Below are 18,711 nucleotides of genomic sequence, written 5' to 3' on the forward strand. Positions count from 1 at the left end.
CGGAATAATATTACATTGTTCTATATTTTTTTTTGCAATCTAAATTTCGTTTCCCTTCCCCCTCAGGTACCGTTATTCCTACTATTATACCTGGGGTATCTATTGGTAAGTAGCGCTAGATGATATTTATTAACCAGATTAGATCATTGTATTAAGCCATCTCGGCTTTCATGGGTAATCCTGTCAAGGTATACACTTCTGTTTATATTTCCTTGTACTTGTTCATAGTTACCTGACAAATAAAATCAATCAATCAATCATTAATAGACTAGATTCTAGAGAATACAAATTTTGAAATTGAATTGAAGTAATATGATTATGTTTTCTATTTTTTTATATAAAATAATCCGTATTTGTTGTGTCACCACTTTTATACACACGGGATTTTCTTCATCATCATTGGTGTGGGTTTATTTGGTTCTTGGAAATTGGCACTTAAAAATGTTAATATCATCATGGATATTTTTTATTATCATTATTTTTGTTTGAAATATAAGAGACTCTTTTCGTCAAAGGGCAACAAAACTGCATATCAAATAGCATACGAGTCCTGGAGTTAATTAAATTCAGTGGCCACATATATAATCCTTTTTCATGGGTCTGAGCTTTAGAATAGTGTGCACATCCTGTAGAGAAACTTTTACAATCATGGCGACTGTTTACTTTCATTCGTAGAAAATGAACAAAATAGATCAATACCAATAAACTCCACTGGATCTTTCTCTATCCTCATAATATAGAAGAGATCCAAATAAGATTTCACAAAAAGCATCATTTAATATTCGCACTAGATTTTCAAAATTACATGTACTACAATGTTTGTCATCACAGTTCTGCTATTCATTATAAACACGAGAAAGAGATATTTAGCAGGTAGTAGTCATATATTATGCATTATTATATATAGATACATGGTATAGAATAAAAAGGAATCGGTAATCGTGGGGGCTGTTGGTTAATTCGATCGATGGTGAATGGCGACAGAACGATGCACGGCTCAACGAATTATGCCGAGATCCCTTTTTCACTTGATGAAATTAATATGGGGCAAAGTTAAAACAGTATACCCTATCATGAGTACAGACTCTTACAAATGTTGGGCAACATGCTGTCCACACAACACTTGGTTAAAGCTTTATCCACTTCTGGATAGTTTTAAACCAATAGTGTGTGCTTTGGGTGACAACTATACACGGTATTGGTTGAGAACTACCCAGAGTTGGATATTTTTTTAACCAGTTGTTGTGTGTACAATATGTTTCCCAACATTACTATTTCTATTATTAATCATTTATTATCATCTGCATTTACCAAACCTAGGCGATGTGAATATCGAAATGACTGCCACCTTGAATGGAGTTGCTTTTAGGCAAGAGTTTAATGACCCCTCATCTACTGAATACATGGAGTTTGTGAGCAAGGCAGAAGCCGAGGTAATATATATCTGAAAAAAAAACCTGTGTGTTTCATAAAGATTTCGCAACTTACGTACTACTTGGCGCAAGACTGGAAATAATCGTTGCTGGAGATAACATTGTTGCACAGGGTACTGTGTTCACAAAGTGTTCACAATGAGTTCACAGTGTTTCCATAGTGTGTTTATAATGTGTTCACAGTGTGTTCATTGTGTGTTCACAGTTTTTCCACAGTGCGTTCATAATGTGTTCAGTGTCTCACTCTGAGTTCAAAAGTGTGTTCACACTGTTTTCAGTGTCTCAAAGTGTCAAATGGTGTATCCACATTATGTTGACAACGTGTTCAGCGTGTTCACATTCTCACACTGTGTGTTCACAGTGTGTTCATGGGATCTTCACAGCGTGTTCATGGGATGTTCACAGTGTGTTCATGGGATGTTCACAGTGTGTCCACATGGTGTTTTCACAGTATGTTCACAGTTAAATTAATTGAATTGAAAGTGTGTTCACAGTGTGTCCACACAGTGTGATCACATAATGGAACTGATTCGTACTGTTAAAATGCCTTTATTTACAATCGAGGTGCTGTTCACACTGTGTCTCATACTGAGAACACACTCTGAGCCTCTGAGATATACTGTGGAACACTGTTATCAGTGTGTGCAAAGTGTGTTCACGGTATGTTCACAGTGTGTTCACATTGTGTTTATGGTATGTTCACAGTGTGTCCACATAGTGTTTTCACAGTATGTTCACAGTTAAATTAATTGAATTGAAAGTGTGTTCACAGTGTGTCCACACAGTGTGATCACATAATGGAACATGTGAAGCTCTGGTTCGTCCTGTTAAAATGCCTTATTTACAATGAAGGTGCTGTTCACACTGTGTCTCATACTGAGAACACACTCTGAGCCTCTGAGACATACTGTGGAACACTGTTATCTTTCCAGCAGGCATTCGTGCTGTGCTAAAATGATAAACTCCAAATGTATCTTGTTGTCAAATGTGGACTGAGCTTAATCGTACAACCCTAATCAAATCTCGACAAATCAATTTCTATCAACTCTCTCCGAAGGTGCATGGTATTTCATCTTCATCTGAGTCCCGTAACACAAAGGTTATAGCGATTAATCGTATGCTTGATTTTTACGATTGATTGTACATTGAAGTCAATGCAATCAATCATAAAAAATGTTCTGATATGGGATTTAAAATGATAGAGAATCTAATTTACCAACCGAAAACATGTTCCATTCGTGGCGGATCAAAAAGAAGATCATGATAAACCTTAATTCTTTCTTGAACGTGTTGTTTGATTTTCTGGTTTCATCATGAGAGAACATCATTGACAGTGCATATCATCTACTTCGAATTACTCTTTCTGTCAAGATGATTTTTCTTTTTTTCAATCACACATTTATGTCCCCTTTTTCAGATCATGAACGGGCTGCAGAATAACCAGATCGGAGGTTACGTAATGAGTGCAAGTGTGACCAGCTTGAGGTATTCCTATTTTGCATTTAAATGGCATATACTAATAACACCCCTTTAAAATTATATAATATATCATCACGAAACTTCTGCAATAATATCTTTGACTATATACGCGCAGAGGACAGTTTATCCGATATTATATGGGACTATTTGTCCTATATTCCGGAGTCCGATATTAACCACTGATGCGTGTAAAAGGCTTTAAGTTTTTATAAAAAAATGTGCCCCGTGCTTTCTACTATTATAAATGTGTCTGGCTTGCGCGACTCTCGTTAACATGAAAGGGGTTTTGGAGTTTTGATCCTGCACTCCTTAATTTAGGAAGCACGAGGTGGGGATTTAAACCCCTCGTACCCACAAGATCCGCCACTGCACTGCAAAAACTCCGGTGTTGATTTAGCACCAGCCCGGAATCTATATATGTCCTCACCAGAGTATTGAAACAACACCGGTTTGGAATCAAACCGATGCTGTTTTAATACTAATTGGTGTTGTATAAACACCTATCTGGTGTTAGACCAAAAACGAAACTGGTGTTGTTTAACACTTCTCTGGGTGTGGACATATATAGATTCCGGGCTGGTGTTAAATCAACACCAGAGTTTTTGCATTGTGTATGTTACTGCCACACCGATAACCTTCTCCAAACCGACTGATGGTGTGTCATTGGTATAAATGTGATACGTTTTTGTCTGCACGGGAGCACTTCATCAACATTTTCCGTCTAGCAATTTGTCATATCTGGCATCTTTCTTTGATTCTGATTGGTCACGAATTAAAGGAGAATGAAACCCTTGAAACCAGCTGAATCCAAAAGAGAAAAATCAAAGAAACATATTGTTGAAAGTTTGAGGAAGATTGAATGAATAATAAGAAAGTTATGAGCATTTGAATATTGAGATCACTAATGCCATGTAGATCCTCCTATTGGCAATGCGACCAAGATATGTGATGTCACACACGTACAACTCCCTCATTACTTTATTTCACTTATATTCTCACTTTTATAGAGTCTATCACAAGGTGAGGTGTTCTTTTTATGAGAGGACAAGTACAGAGGTTTCACAACATTATATCATTGATGAATCGTTTGTCATATGATTAGAATGAGCAAAAAGAGATGTTTTGGGGTAAATTTTCAGTGTCCAAAAGGGGACAGTTGTTCATCTGTGACAACATAGATCTTGGTCGCATTGCCAATTGGAGGATCTCCATAGCATTAGTGATCTCGACATTCAAATGCTCATAACTCTTTTATTGCTAGTCCTATTTTACTCAAATATTGTTGATCTTATTCTTTGATTTTTCTGCTTTCACAAAAGCTAACTTGCTTCAAGAGTTTCATTCTCCTTTAAGCACTGTTGCTATAGTAACTGTCGGAAAAAAGTCCGGCAATTCCTTTCATGAAGTGCTCTCCAGCTATATAGGGAGCGTTTTATGAAAGGACTTGTCAGACGTTTCATCCGACAAGTCCAATTTTTATCCGACAGTTACCATAGTAACATTGTATCTCAGCCAATCAAATTCAAGGAAAGTTGCCAGATCTGACAACTTAATTGTCGGACGAAAATGTTGATGAAACTCTATCCAAGAATCGGATTTGTTGGTGCATGTGACAAAAGCATATATGGTTTATCATAATATCAATGTTTTCTACTTCCTAGTCCCGGAAGTGTGGTCATGGGTGTAGCGGTTGGAGTGTCGGGTGAGATCGGGATGACTCTGTCCCAGGAAGCTACGAACACCACATCAGCCTTCGACGTTCAACTAGCCGTAGCCAACCTGGTATCTACCTCCATCAACGATGCTGTTACGACCACTCTTTCAAATAATGCTCAACTTGGATCGTCAAATGCCGAGGTTGATATCTCACAAGGTATCATCTTAATCGTTTTGCGATATCATCATAAGTTGAATCCATGTTTTCTTCAATACCAAAAGTGGTAGGCCTATAGAAATAAACTGGTATGAATCAGGGATTTTAATAAGTATCACAGACCTTTGAAGTGAAAGGTACTAAAATATTCAAATAATCTATGGCAATTAAAATGTTGTTTTTATCATCATGATCATTAGTCAACGATATTTTACTATGAAATTCAGATTAAAGAATGTCATATTATGTCATTACGATAATTTTAGAGAACCAGTCAGGGCTGGCTATATTCACCATTCTTATTCAGGGGGATGTTCCAATTGAGACACTGCTTTAAGACCGATGTTTGTGTCATCTTCGTAAAGACGGGCATGATAAGACCAAACACCTTCCAACAGCTTCACTCTCCTTTTCCAACTAGTGGTCATGGCGAAATAATTTTGATTCACCACTCTTATTCAGGGGGATGTTCCAATTGAGATTGAGACGCTGCTTAAGACCGAGTTTGTCATCTTCGTAGACGGGCATAATAAGACCAAGCATCTTCCAACAGCTTCACCCTCCTTTTCCAATTGATGGACATGGCGAAATAATTTTGAACGAAATAATGAATAATAATGAGGAAAAAATATTTTGCTCTTTACACAGTAATTGTTCCAGTTACGGCCGGTGGCACAGATCTCCCAAATGAAGTTACACCAGGTGCGTATGGTATTTTACATGAATATGTTATATCTTGAAGATCTCTATCGAGGTTAAGTTTTGTGCATTCTGTTCAGACAATTTTGTACTTATTTAATTGAGTGAAATATTTGCTTAATCCTTTTTTTATTCGCATAATAATTATACTTGATGTTGGATGTATAGTGCCAGTGCTATTGTTCGAAGACGTATATGATTACTCTGCTTGCCGATAAATGTGTGACCTTCATAATGTAGATATCCATTTTGTAGTTTTATGTTACATACGATTTTCGTTACTGCTTTCCTGTTGTCGTCGTCATCATCATCATTATCACAATCATCATATCATCATTAGCATCATAATCATCATCACCATCATTGTTGTCGTCGTATCGTCATCATCGTCACAAATATTATCACCACCAGCAGCAGCACCACATATCATCATCACCATCACCATCACACCATCATCACCGCCATAATCATCATCATTACTATCACCACCGTCATCATCATCATCATCATCACCGTCGTCTTCATCATCATCACCACCACCACCACCATCATCATCATCATCATCGCAATCATCACCATCACCACCATCATCATCATAATCATCATCACCACCACCACCATCTTCATCATCATTATCATCACCACCATCATCATCATTTTCGTCATCATCATCATTATCTTCATCATTAATAATCTTGATCACCATCATCATTTTCGTTGTACATTTTACTCTCCTTGCATTCTTGTCATCAGGGGGGACTTGCGATGACGGCTTTTTCCGCTGCTCTGACGGTCTCTGCATCCATGAATCATTACGATGTGATTACCAGGATCATTGTATAACAGGGGAGGATGAGCTACTATGTGGTGAGTGATGTTAGACTCTTATCCATCAATAAATCAAATGTGAATATTGTATAGATAGATTAATAAATGGATGTATACCAAATGGATAGATGGATGGATGGATAGATAAATAGATAGATAGATAATATATAGATAAGTAGGTAGTTAGATAGATAGATAGATAGATAGATAGATAGATAGATAGATAGATAGAAAGAAATAGATAGATAGATAGATAGATAGATAGATAGATAGATAGATAGATAGATAGATAGATAGATAGATAGATAGATATAAAGAAATAGATAGATAGATAGATAGGTAGACCGATAGATATGATAGATAGATAGATAAATACAGATAGACGCACATCCATGAGTCATTAGAATGCGATTGCAAATTGAGTGGATGGGCAACTTATATCCCTGCTGAATGAAATATGAAATACGCACACATAGGTAAACATACACACTAGCTAGATGAATAGGTAGGTAGAACGGTAGATAGAGATATATCCATGTTTACACAGAGAGATTAATATTTAATCATGTATGTATATACTGTTTATGCATCCATGATAAAAAAATGCCATTACGAGTTTCCTTGTGCAAATGGAGAGTACCGACAGATATGTGGTTTTTTTTTTACCTGATGAAAACAAATATGAAAAATAAATGGGTTAATGGATTGATAGATACTGTAGATAGATAGATAGATAGATAGACAGATAGATAGATAGATAGATAGATATATAGATAGATTTATAGATAGAAGGGATCGATGCAATATGGCACGTCCCATGTCCATATACGACTAGATCTATTGTATTTGTGTAATTCTTCATATTAATCATATCTCACATAAAACTTAGTATCATGTATAATGAATTTTGTATTTCATTTCTTTCATTTCAATTATTTTTGTTGTGTGCAGGAGAGTGCACCAGTGACCAATTTGAATGTGGAAATGGCAAATGCATACCGGAGTACTTTGTATGTAATTATCTTCCTGAATGCCAAGATTTCGAAGATGAGACTGGATGTGGTCAAGGAGAGAAAGGTAGGCCTAGCCGCATACACCATTAGCGTACACAGGATTTTTGAAAGGGAGGGGGGGGGGGGTTAATGCGTGCCGACTGAAAAGTTGACGAGCAGAAAGAAAAATGCTCTTCACTAAAAAGTTGAGGTTGTTTCGTACCCCCCAAAAAAATCTTTAATTGGTCTGTACAAAAAAGGTTGATTATATTAAAGGGGAATGAAACCTTCGGAACAAGTGGGCTTCTGTCGAAACAGAAAAATAAAAAAATAAGAACAAAGAAAGTTTGAGAAAAATAGGACTAATAATGAGAAAGTTATGAGCATTTGAATATTGCAATCACTAATGCTAATGAGATCCTCCTATTGGCAATGCGACAAGGATGTGTGATGTCACATGTGAACAACTTTCCCTTTGATGGACTATAAAATACCCCCAAAATGTCTCTTTTTGCTTTTTCTAATGGTGATACAAACTCTTTATCCATGATGTATTCTTTTAAAATCTGTATTACATTCCCTCCTTTATAGAAAGAACACATGATCTACCGATAGATGTGATAAAAGAGGCAGTTTAAGTGAAATATATACTTAAGTAATGGGGAGAGTTGTTCACAAGTGACATCACACGTATTAGTCGCATTGCCAATGTGATGATCTCCATAGCATTAGTGATCGCAATATTCAAATGCTCATAACTTTCTCATTATTTGTCCGATTTTTCTCAAACTTTCGTTGATCTGTTTCTTAGATTTTTTCTGCTTTCTAACAAGCTATCTTGTTCCAAAGGTTTCATTCTCCTTTAACGTATTTGCGTTGAGCCAATCAGAATATGTGGATTTCAGTAGCCATTATGACAGTCGTTGGTGAAAACTAACAAAGCATGGAGCTATTAAAAGTCAGCGTTAGAATTGTGTTACAATATCCTTGGACTCTCAAACACTATATACTCAAATTTTAATAGTTATATCTTATAATATGAGTTTTATAAGTTTTTTCATAAAGAATCTTGAAAAATAGATTAAATCTGTTCACGTTGATAAGAAATGTGTCAATGGACATCCTTTGATCTGATATTTATTAAGTGCCCCTTTGAGAAAGTCACCATCTCGATTAAATTGGATTATATTATTTTTGAGCTATAGTCTTTTCAGGCTTTAAAGGATATGGTCCAGGCTGAAAATATTTATACCTAAATAAATAGAGCCTTTCACAAAGCACAATACTGAAAATCTCATCAAAATCGGATAACAAATAATAAATTAATGGAATTTCAAAGTTTATCAATATTTTTTTTAAACAGTCATATGCACATCGTCATGAACATTTATTAGGTGGGCTGATGATGTCACATCCCCACTTTCCTTTTGCTTATGTTATTACATCAAATCATAATTGTTTCATTTATTTCATACATGTGTAAATGATGTGTCTCCATTATGATGAAATAGGTTGTGGCAATATGTAACTAATGCACTTAATCAGTTGTCAATCCAATTATTTTAGTTCTTGGTAGCTAGAACATTTTTTAATAAACCTAATTTCATATAATAAAATACATTGAAAGAGCAAGTGGGATATGACATCATCTGCCCACCTAATGAATATTCATGAAGACATGCCTATATAGAACTCAAGGTTTCACTGGAATAATGCACATCTTTAAAATTCAAGAACTTCTTTATTTGTTATCCGATTTTGATGAAATTTTCAGCATTTTAATTGAATTAAGCTAATTGTCATTCAATGTCCTATACCGAGGGAAAAGCCGGGGCCAATAAGAATTCCTTTCCTCCAACTTTTGCCCGCCCCCTCGCTATACGCACCTGTGTAACTTTAGGCCTACATTCCCATCCCCGCCCCAAAAGTGAGGCATCGATCGTCCCATTCCCCACCCAATAAACCATGCACCCCTAGCCCTATCCCCCCCCCCCCCCCGCGATTTGGGGATTTTCCCTGCCTTTCTAATTATGCCACGCACGGTATACGGTGTCGCGCGATTTCCTGGCCAGATTTGGTATGCTTTTGATCCCTTTTTGTTAAGCGTTAGTCTCGTATTTTTGAGTCAGTAATCGTTTTAAATACTGCACTGGTTGGCATGCCCACTGGTTCTGCAAGCTCGCTTTTACTGAGTTATTTCGTGCTTAAAACTTGAGAAAAAAAAGGTGTTAACTGTCCTCGGTCAGCTGTACATTCACATTGAGTGACCGAAAACAGCACAAACCCAGTGTGATCCATCGCTGCAGCTGCGGCGGCGTCGCTGTGGTGTGTGCCGAGTTCTGCTAGCTGCGCCTAGATCTAGTCTTTGCTGGTCCACAGGTAACCCAGAGAGCTCCCGCCCGCGCAGCGGGCGGGAGCCCAGAAGCTCACAGTGTATTCTACCATTGCCACCGAACAAGGGTGATTTATGGTCTAAATATTTCTCCAAATGAATTGTGAAAACAAAAAGTGTACAATTACCACGATTATATGGATGAAGGTCTAGCGAGTGGCAGATTCCTGACATCTGAGCACAGTCTGGAACCTCAAAAAAACCAAAAGTTCTCTCCTTCTACCCAGTCTCGATCGGCCGTTTTGTTACGATTTTTAACAAAAATGGCCGATCGAGACGGGGTAGAAGCAGAGAACTTTTCGTTTTTTTGAGGTTCCAGACTGTGCTCAGATGTCAGGAATCTGCCACTCGCTAGACCTTCATCCATATAATCGTGGTAATTGTACACTTTTTGTTTTCACAATTCATTTGGAGAAATATTTAGACCATAAATCACCCTTGTCCGGTGGCAATGGTAGAATACACTGTGAGCTTCTGGGCTCCCGCCCGCTGCGCGGACGGGAGCTCTCTGGGTTAGTCCACAGGTTGTGTTAAAGAGGATTTTTAGTTGGTAATGTAATTATTACAGGAGTGAGGAAGGAATGGCAAAATAAAATTAAGAGAAGTGCAAGAGAGAGATTGGTACAAAGAGACAGGGGGGGGGGGGTGTAGACTAGAGTATAAGTTTAAAATCCATTGGCATTGATCTTTCTTGGAGGAGTTGTATAATGCTAGGTTTTTTTATCCTAGTGAAGCAAGACATAGTCCAGTGGAACAGTCCACGAGGCAGAGACTGAAGCTTATTTGGTCTATGTGACAGTGCAGTGTACCTTTTATAACCCTTCTACTTAGTCTAGACTTAGGCCTCTAAGCCCGGGGGGGGGGGGGGGGGGGGCACTCGACCAAAAAAGTGGTAGGGGTGTGCCGCGGGCGAGGCAAAAAACGGGGGGCCTTGGAGCGGGCTTATTGTAAAAAGGAGGGTCCTCGGAACGGGCTTCGGAACTACAAATGTTTGTGAAAACGGGGGTCCTCGGAACGGATCTCCGTATCTCTGTGAGTGCGTATGCATCCCTATGGAACGGGCAATCGTGCATGACGCAGCTAGCGCGGCCTCCGACGGGTGCGCTCGCGCTTAGGCGATGGTCGAAAAGCGCTCTACGGCCGCTTTTCACCAAAATTGTAGCAGATCAATGCGACCGGAACGGCGTAACGAAAAATAAGCGAAGCTTTGGAGCGGATTTCTTTCTTCTTTTTTTTCTCGATAAGAAGGAAATGCTATGCCTTGGAGCGGCTTTCTTTGTTCTTTTTCTCAATAAGACAAAAATGCTATGCATTGGAACGGAAATTTGAGTGTAAAAATGGGGGTCCCCTCCGCGGCACATACCCACTATGCATTATATACTGAGTGCCCCCCCCCCCCCCCCGGGCCTCTAAGACTAAGTTATCATGCCTATAACATAACACTAAACAGTTAGGCCTATAGACAGTGTTAGCATCTGCGCTCACCTGCATTCTTTTACCAAAGCCGACTCCTTCATTTTGTTTCATTTTATAAAAAAAGGGAAATTTCATTATTTTTTTTTAGTTAGGAGAGAAAATGGTGACTTGAAAATAAAATCCGAGCAGCCAATTTGAAAAATTAATTTCCTTGTCAATTTTGTTTAAGAAATTGGTCAGTCAGCCATTTTGAAAGAAAAAAAAGGGCATCCCTTTTTTTTTAAATGGCAGGATGCTAAAGATTTTTATTTTTTTACTTTGCCTAACACATTTATTTTGTTTGTCTTTACAGTAAACATCACTCTTGTTCAAGGGACACCGATGCTCGTCCAGAACCCGTCATATCCCAACCCGTACCCTGCTCTTGAGAACCGTTACTGGGCTATCACCACCGAGGACCCTGACCTCATCATCGGATACACTTTCATCGATATCGAACTGAGACTAGGAGCCGTCTTGAACTTTGAAAACGGAACGGATGTGAGTCACCCTGTGAACGATTTGGCGAGTTATAATTACCGCTTCCAACCAGAAGGTGTCTTTGCTCTACAAACCAATGCGGCGTTTATGTTCTTCTATCCCGGACCGTACCCGGGAGGGCGTGGCTTCCAAATTGAACTCAATGCTATTGAACCGTCCAGTAAGTATTGTTGGTCTAGTAGTTAAAGGAGAATGAAACTCTTGGAGCAAGTTAGCTTTTGTGAAAGCAGAAAAATCAAAGAATAAGATCAACAAAAGTTTGAGTAAAATAGGACTAGCAATAGAAGAGTTATGACCATTTGAATGTCGAGATCACTAATGCTATGGAGATCCTCCCATTGGCAATGCGACCAAGATCTATGATGTCACAGATGAACAACTCTCCCCTTTTGGACACTGAAAATATACCCCAAAACATCTCTTTTTGCTCATTCTAATCATATGACAAACGATTCATCAATGATATAATGTTGTAAAACCTCTGTACTTGTCCTCTCAGAAAGAGAACACCTCACCTTGTGATAGACTCTATAAAAGTGAGAATATAAGTGAATAAGTACTAAAGTAATGAGGGAGTTGTATGTGCACGTGACTGTGACATCACAGATCTTGGTCGCATTGCCAATGGGAGGATCTACATGGCATTAGTGATCTCAATATTCAAATGCTCATAACTTTCTTATTATTCATTCAATCTTCCTCAAACTTTCAACAATATGTTTCTTTGATTTTTCTCTTTGATATGGATTCAGCTGGTGTCAAGGGTTTCATTCTCCTTTAATGTTCTTGTACATGCCATGGCCTGTGCTCTAGTAGAATGTAACTTGGCTATGCTTTGATAAACCTGGGCTCCGTAGCACAAAGTTTAGCGATTAATCGTCCACTTGATTTTTATGCTTGATTGTACATTGCAGTCAATGCAATCAATCGTAAAAAAATGTTCCACGATCATTGCTAAGCTTTGTTTCATGGGCCCCGGATCTTAAATTATTAGAAGCTGATATTGTCAAAGTTTTATTTACAATCTATCTTATATGCTTATTTTGTTCTCTCCCCATTCTTTAGTTGTGAAGAAACTTATTTGAATTTGCTAAATTCCCACACAGTTCTGGATGATTTGAGTTTCAGACGAGCTTCAATCATTCTCATACGTCTGGGTTTTTTGTAAACAAAAGTTCTTTGAACTTGATATTGGTAAAGAAAACCTGAACTGGGAGACGTTTGCGTCATAATTGGTTCTCTGTTAACCACAACGTAAGACCAAAGTATAAACCCAAGTGGAGAATATGGGCCCATGTATTCAATTCTGAATTTTATTCAGTAACCTTATGAATCCATTTGATTAATTTGACTTCAATTTTCCTGAATGTTTACCACAACTACCTTCTTCAAAAGCAGTTGAAAAGGTAAATAACTTGGCTAACTGGTGCATACAGAGTGAGGTAAAATAAGAATAAAATAATTGGGAAATGAACCAACCTGTAGAAAGTTTAAAAAAACTTCTAAATGTCAGGTGTCCAAACAGCAAGCTAGATACAGATATAAATCTTGAATATAATTTTTGTACAGGGATACTTGAAATATGTTTTGTTATTTGTATGTCAAAATGTACAAAACAAACTGGAATTGTTGAAAATGGAAATAAACGAAATGAAATAAATGACACATTAACTGTCCATATATATCTGAATGTGTATTTACACTTGATTCCTTCAATAGCTTTCACACCAGCACCATGCGTAGATGGACAATTCCAATGCGCCAGCGATGGAGAGTGTATTCCCAGCTACTGGCAGTGTGATTATATTGTTGATTGCGCAGATGAAACAGACGAGGATGTCCAGGTTTGCGCCAATCTGCCGGCTCCAGGTATGTATGGTGATGATGATGAGGAGAAGAATGGTGCTGGTGGTGGTGGTGGTTTTGAAGATGATGATGTCAACTGTGTATATAGGTGTTGTACTAACTGATTATGATGGAAATGATAACCTTGTAAATGATAGTGATAATCATGATCATGATAGTGGTGTTGGTGCTCTTGATTGTGATGGTGATGATGATGGTGATGATGATGATGATTATGATTAATGATGATGATGGTGAGGATGATGATGATGATGGTGGTGTTGATGCTTTTGATTGTGATGATGATGGTGATGATGATGATTATGATTAATGATGATGATGATGGTGATGATGATGGCAGTGATGGTGATGATGAGGATGATGGTGATGATGATCATGATGATCATGATGATGATTTTGATGATGATGATGACAGTAATGATGATGAGGATGATTGATGATGATGATGATGGCGATGATGATGACGATAATGATGATGATTATGATGATGATAATGACGGCAATGATCATGATTATAATTGGTGATGATAATGATAGTGATGATGATGGCAATGAAGGTGATGATGGTTATGATGATGATGACGGTAATGATGATGATTGATGATGATGATGGCAATGATGGTCATGATGGTTATGATGATGATGATGATGATGATGATGATTATGATGATGATGATGATGATGATGATGATAATGATGACGGTAGGGGGGAGGGAGGGGAGAGAAGAAAGAAAGAAGTGGATTGGTAAAGAGAATCTGGAGAGCGATCATAAAGGGATCTGAACACAACATACCCTAATTTATTTTGGTGTTTGGGGGCGATTCCACTCTAGAACTTCAAAAATATCATAAATTTCAACATGCTTTCAATAAGTCATAAGTAGTGTAATATTTTACTATGATACCTAAATTTTATGAAAATTATGAGTTTTAACCAAAAGTGAAGTCAGATATAGCTTTTTTGGGGGGAACAATGGAATTTTCAATTTTCAATAATTTTGCTAATTAAATAGTCAAGTACAAACACTGCCTGAAACAATTATTGGCAAAGCACGAGAAGATTGAAAATATTGCAGGTCAATGGAATAATGTATCATTGATGGTTCCAAATAATATCTACAACATTTTCATGATCCATAATAGGGGCAGCCCTGATTTTTCCGAACCTATTTTTGGCAATGTCCCGTACGACACATGAAAATGTAAAAGTTTTTCCTACAATTTTATTTTTGATGATGCAATTTCACAATATCAGTTTCTCTTTCTTTGACCCATGGGTGATCGATTTATCCCATAAGGATCTAATTACTGCCCTTCATTTTTCAATAATTGTCCTATTAAAAGTTGTCCCGTACGACACACACTGTGTCGTACAGGACATGTCCCGGGACGTGTCCCGTACGACACACAACATATAATGCATTTAATTGCAGGATTTGGATTCAGAAACTATAAATAGTAGGCCTATTTTAATTCAAGTCATTGATTTGACATAAAGTGAACTTAAAAAACACTTTTTTATCTCCATAGAACATGAAATAGGTGATTCTAACCATTTTAATTGATTGCATGTAGGCGTATTCCTTTGTGAATCCCTTCAGCTAAACTGGTGATTTTCACTGGTCAGAGCAGGTTAATTCCTTTGTCATTGAGCATGAAAAGAAAATTGATTCACCCTAGCCTATCTATTTGGACTTCCCTTGATGATCACTAATTTTTTTATATACAGTATTGAAACTCCTTACTTTTTTCAAGTTGTAAAAAAAAATCTGGAAAATAAGACAAACCATATGGTTTCATGAATTGCAGAAAGGTTTGAAAAAGTAGAACCGCATTTCTTTATAAAAATATTTTGTGGAATTACAAGTGACAGTTGTGACATATATCACGTAGATATACATTTTATATGAAAAATGATTACATTTTAGCCCCATAATTTACACAAACAGTTTCATTCATTCATTGTTTAAAAAGTGTATTGGAAATCATCAATTAATTCACTAAAATATAACTTCACACAAAACCTCAAGTTTTTCTGCTCGTAAACATGCTGTGAATGAACCATTGTACATTTCCCATCATGAAAAAAAATGATAACATTTTGCTCCCGATTGTATATATTGAGGTTCCTTAATTATATTGTCCTGAATGACTACTTATTAAAAGACTTTTCATTAAAAAGGAAGAATTTAGGGGCAATGCTCCCCTTCTGATTGATAAAAAGTTCATTGTTTTATTCAGGCTGCCCAGTACAACATGCAAGTGCCTGTACAACACACAAGTGTCCCGTACGACACACAAGTGTTCCGTACGACACACAAGTGTCCCGTACGACACATTATTTTGTTTATGATATATTGACAGAAATATTCAGCCAATAGCAGTTCCTAACATAATGAATGTCTTTAGTTTGATAGGATTATCATTATCATCAGCCAAATAAAATGATTGAAGAAGTCACAGAGACATAAAGTAAGAATGTTTGGCTTCAATTTAGAGATGTCCCGTACGACACACTTTGAGTGTCCTGTATGCCACAATGTTCTTAAAAATTGTAATTTGCTTTATTTATTCATGAATGTTTATTTTGCTTTCTTTCATAGATGTGTTTGTTCTTGGGTAATTGAATATCAATTTGAGTTCAGTTTCTATGAAAATTATCAGTCCAACTCACAGACTTTAGAGTACAAACTTGAGGTTTCTAAAAAAGCCACTTTTTCTGCGTCCGTACAACACATTACTATTTTAGATCTGTATTATACAGGATGTGAATTAAAGTCATGTTAAGTCTTGGTTTTTCTAACACTCTGGTAGTACTTGATGATCACATTTAGTTACTGGAATTCTTTTTTTTTCTTGTAAAAAAACTGTCAAATGTTCTCTAAATGTCCCGTACGACACGTATGGAATCACCCTAATGATGATGATTATGATTGACTGATGATGATGATGTTGATGGCAATGATGATGATGATGAAGGTGATACAGATGTCGTTGATGATGATAGTGATTAGGCTAATGTAATGATGTTGGGGATGAGAAGGACAATCATTGGTGATGGTGATCATAACCATTTGTATGATGGACAAGGTACTTATAATAAGAATGATGTTGATAATATTGATGATAATCATTTATGAAATGGAGACGTTAAAGAGACAAAATACGAAACTGTATTATTATTTCCCTTTCTCAGGAGAGTGTGTGGAAGGCAACCACCAGTACCAATGTGATGACGGTTCATGCATCCACAATTCCTGGAAATGTGATTGGTATGAAGATTGCCCCGGAGGAGAGGATGAGTTATACTGTGAGTTCTTTTAAAGTTTATTTCTCTCCCGTCATGGGTGATGATAATCTTCACCTTCTAAGTTCTCTGCACAAGTAGAAGTTGCGTCGTGTGGTAGAAGGAATCCATAAATATTATGATTCATCCCGTAATCTCGAATATATTATATATAAGTTTATCAGTTATGAATCTTGTACGGGAAGTGGTAAAAATTGTGTGGTTAAAGGACAAGTCCACCCCGATAAAAAGTTGATTTGAATTAAAGGAGAAAAATCCAACAAACATAACACTGAAAATTTCATCAAAATCGGATGTAAAATAAGAAAGTTATGACATTTTAAAGTTTCGCTTTATTTCACAAAACAGTTATATGCACATCCTGGTCGGTATGCAAATGAAGAGACTGATGACATCACCCACTCACTATTTCTTTTGTATTTTATATATGAAATATTCTAATTTTCCAATCATTGTCAAGTGAAACAATGATTAACTCATCCCTGAATATTTCGAATTAGCATTATTTAATAATATATGGTTCAGTCAAGTTGGTCCCTATTGTCAAATCTGTAAAAAATGAAATATTGTATAATTCAAACAATAAAAAACAAAAGAAATAGTGAGTGATGGACATCATCGACCGACTCATCTGCATGTCACTGAGTTGTGCATATCACTGTTTTGTGAAAAATAAGGGAAACTTTAAAATGCCATAATTTTCTTATTCTACATCCGATTTTGATGAAATTTTCAGCATTCTGCTAGTTTGATTTTTCTCCATTTATTCAAATCAACATTTTTCTGGGGTGGACTTGACCTTTAAAGGATTCACAGGATGGATTTCTGACATGAAGGCTGCATTGATGGCCCCCATATGATATGATAATATAAATGAGGATGATGATATTCATGATAATGGTGTTGATGATGATGATGATGTTGATGTTGATAATGATGATGATGATCATCATCATATTGATGATGATGTTCATCGTTTATTTCTCCTGTGTCAATTCCAAAGAATTATTTCACTACCCTAGGCCCTGAATCAAAGGCTTACTTAATGGATAATACCATTGATTTAAATGACTGATTGCCCACAAAAAAATGCAAATATATTCATGAAAATCATTGATAACAGTTATGTGTAACAGGGCCCAAATTCCTTCTCTTTCAGGCGACTGTGACCAAAGTAATTCATTTCAATGTGTACCCACCGACAGGTGCATTCCAGACTTTTGGGTCTGTAACTGGTTCTTTGACTGTGAAAACGGAGCAGATGAAACAGTATGTGGAGGGCCAGACTCTACAGGTATGTATAGGATTGGTAAACTGCCAATTAGTCCACATCCTCATTGTTTCCATTCCATTTGGTAGCGCACGACACTGGCAATGGTCCGACGGTCCCAGACCAGTAAAAACTGCCGACGGGCCAGTAACTTTGAAAGACATAGCCAGATTTACTGGTCCGATACGACCAGTAAAAAATATATTAAACTGATACAAATGATATTTTCTCCTCTTTTGTAAATTATATAAATGGCTCTGGCATCTAGAAAAAATGGCTCCCCAAAATTGAGAAATAGTTCTCATGAATTACATGTATGTGTGTGTACTGTTTGTTTGCGTGCTTTTATTTTGGGGATGGGGCAATAAAATCAATAAAAGAAAGCAAATTAACTTAAGTCTATTTTTATGTTTTTCTTTATTTTGGGGGACCAGTAAATTTCAGGTTTGGACCTGTAAGATGTGAAAAAAACTGGGTATCTACTGGTCCCAATGAACAGTTTGGACCAGTAGAAAAAAAGAGTTAGTGTGGACTGTGGAGCCCTGCATTTGGTCGAATTGCCATTTATCAATATCATTTTTTTTCCAAATTCCAGTTAGGCTTTACCCCTTTCGTC

General features: G+C 37.0%; 1 protein-coding gene across 1 annotated transcript in view; it reads left to right on the forward strand.

Annotated features, from left to right (window-relative positions):
- LOC129267001 (low-density lipoprotein receptor-related protein 2-like) overlaps window positions 1–18,711 on the forward strand; it is a 76,046-nt gene that overhangs the window by 2,121 nt on the left and 55,214 nt on the right. Inside the window, exons 3-13 of the mRNA XM_064103795.1 lie at window positions 67–105; window positions 1,321–1,433; window positions 2,851–2,918; window positions 4,574–4,785; window positions 5,434–5,487; window positions 6,238–6,351; window positions 7,264–7,389; window positions 11,465–11,812; window positions 13,372–13,521; window positions 16,715–16,828; window positions 17,985–18,119. Of these exons, the coding sequence (XP_063959865.1) occupies window positions 1,338–1,433; window positions 2,851–2,918; window positions 4,574–4,785; window positions 5,434–5,487; window positions 6,238–6,351; window positions 7,264–7,389; window positions 11,465–11,812; window positions 13,372–13,521; window positions 16,715–16,828; window positions 17,985–18,119 (1,417 nt within the window). The 5' untranslated portion in view covers window positions 67–105; window positions 1,321–1,337. The remainder of the gene's footprint in view (window positions 1–66; window positions 106–1,320; window positions 1,434–2,850; window positions 2,919–4,573; window positions 4,786–5,433; window positions 5,488–6,237; window positions 6,352–7,263; window positions 7,390–11,464; window positions 11,813–13,371; window positions 13,522–16,714; window positions 16,829–17,984; window positions 18,120–18,711) is intronic.

Source organism: Lytechinus pictus, chromosome 8 (genome assembly GCF_037042905.1).
Source record: "Lytechinus pictus isolate F3 Inbred chromosome 8, Lp3.0, whole genome shotgun sequence".
Taxonomy (NCBI): domain Eukaryota; kingdom Metazoa; phylum Echinodermata; class Echinoidea; order Temnopleuroida; family Toxopneustidae; genus Lytechinus; species Lytechinus pictus.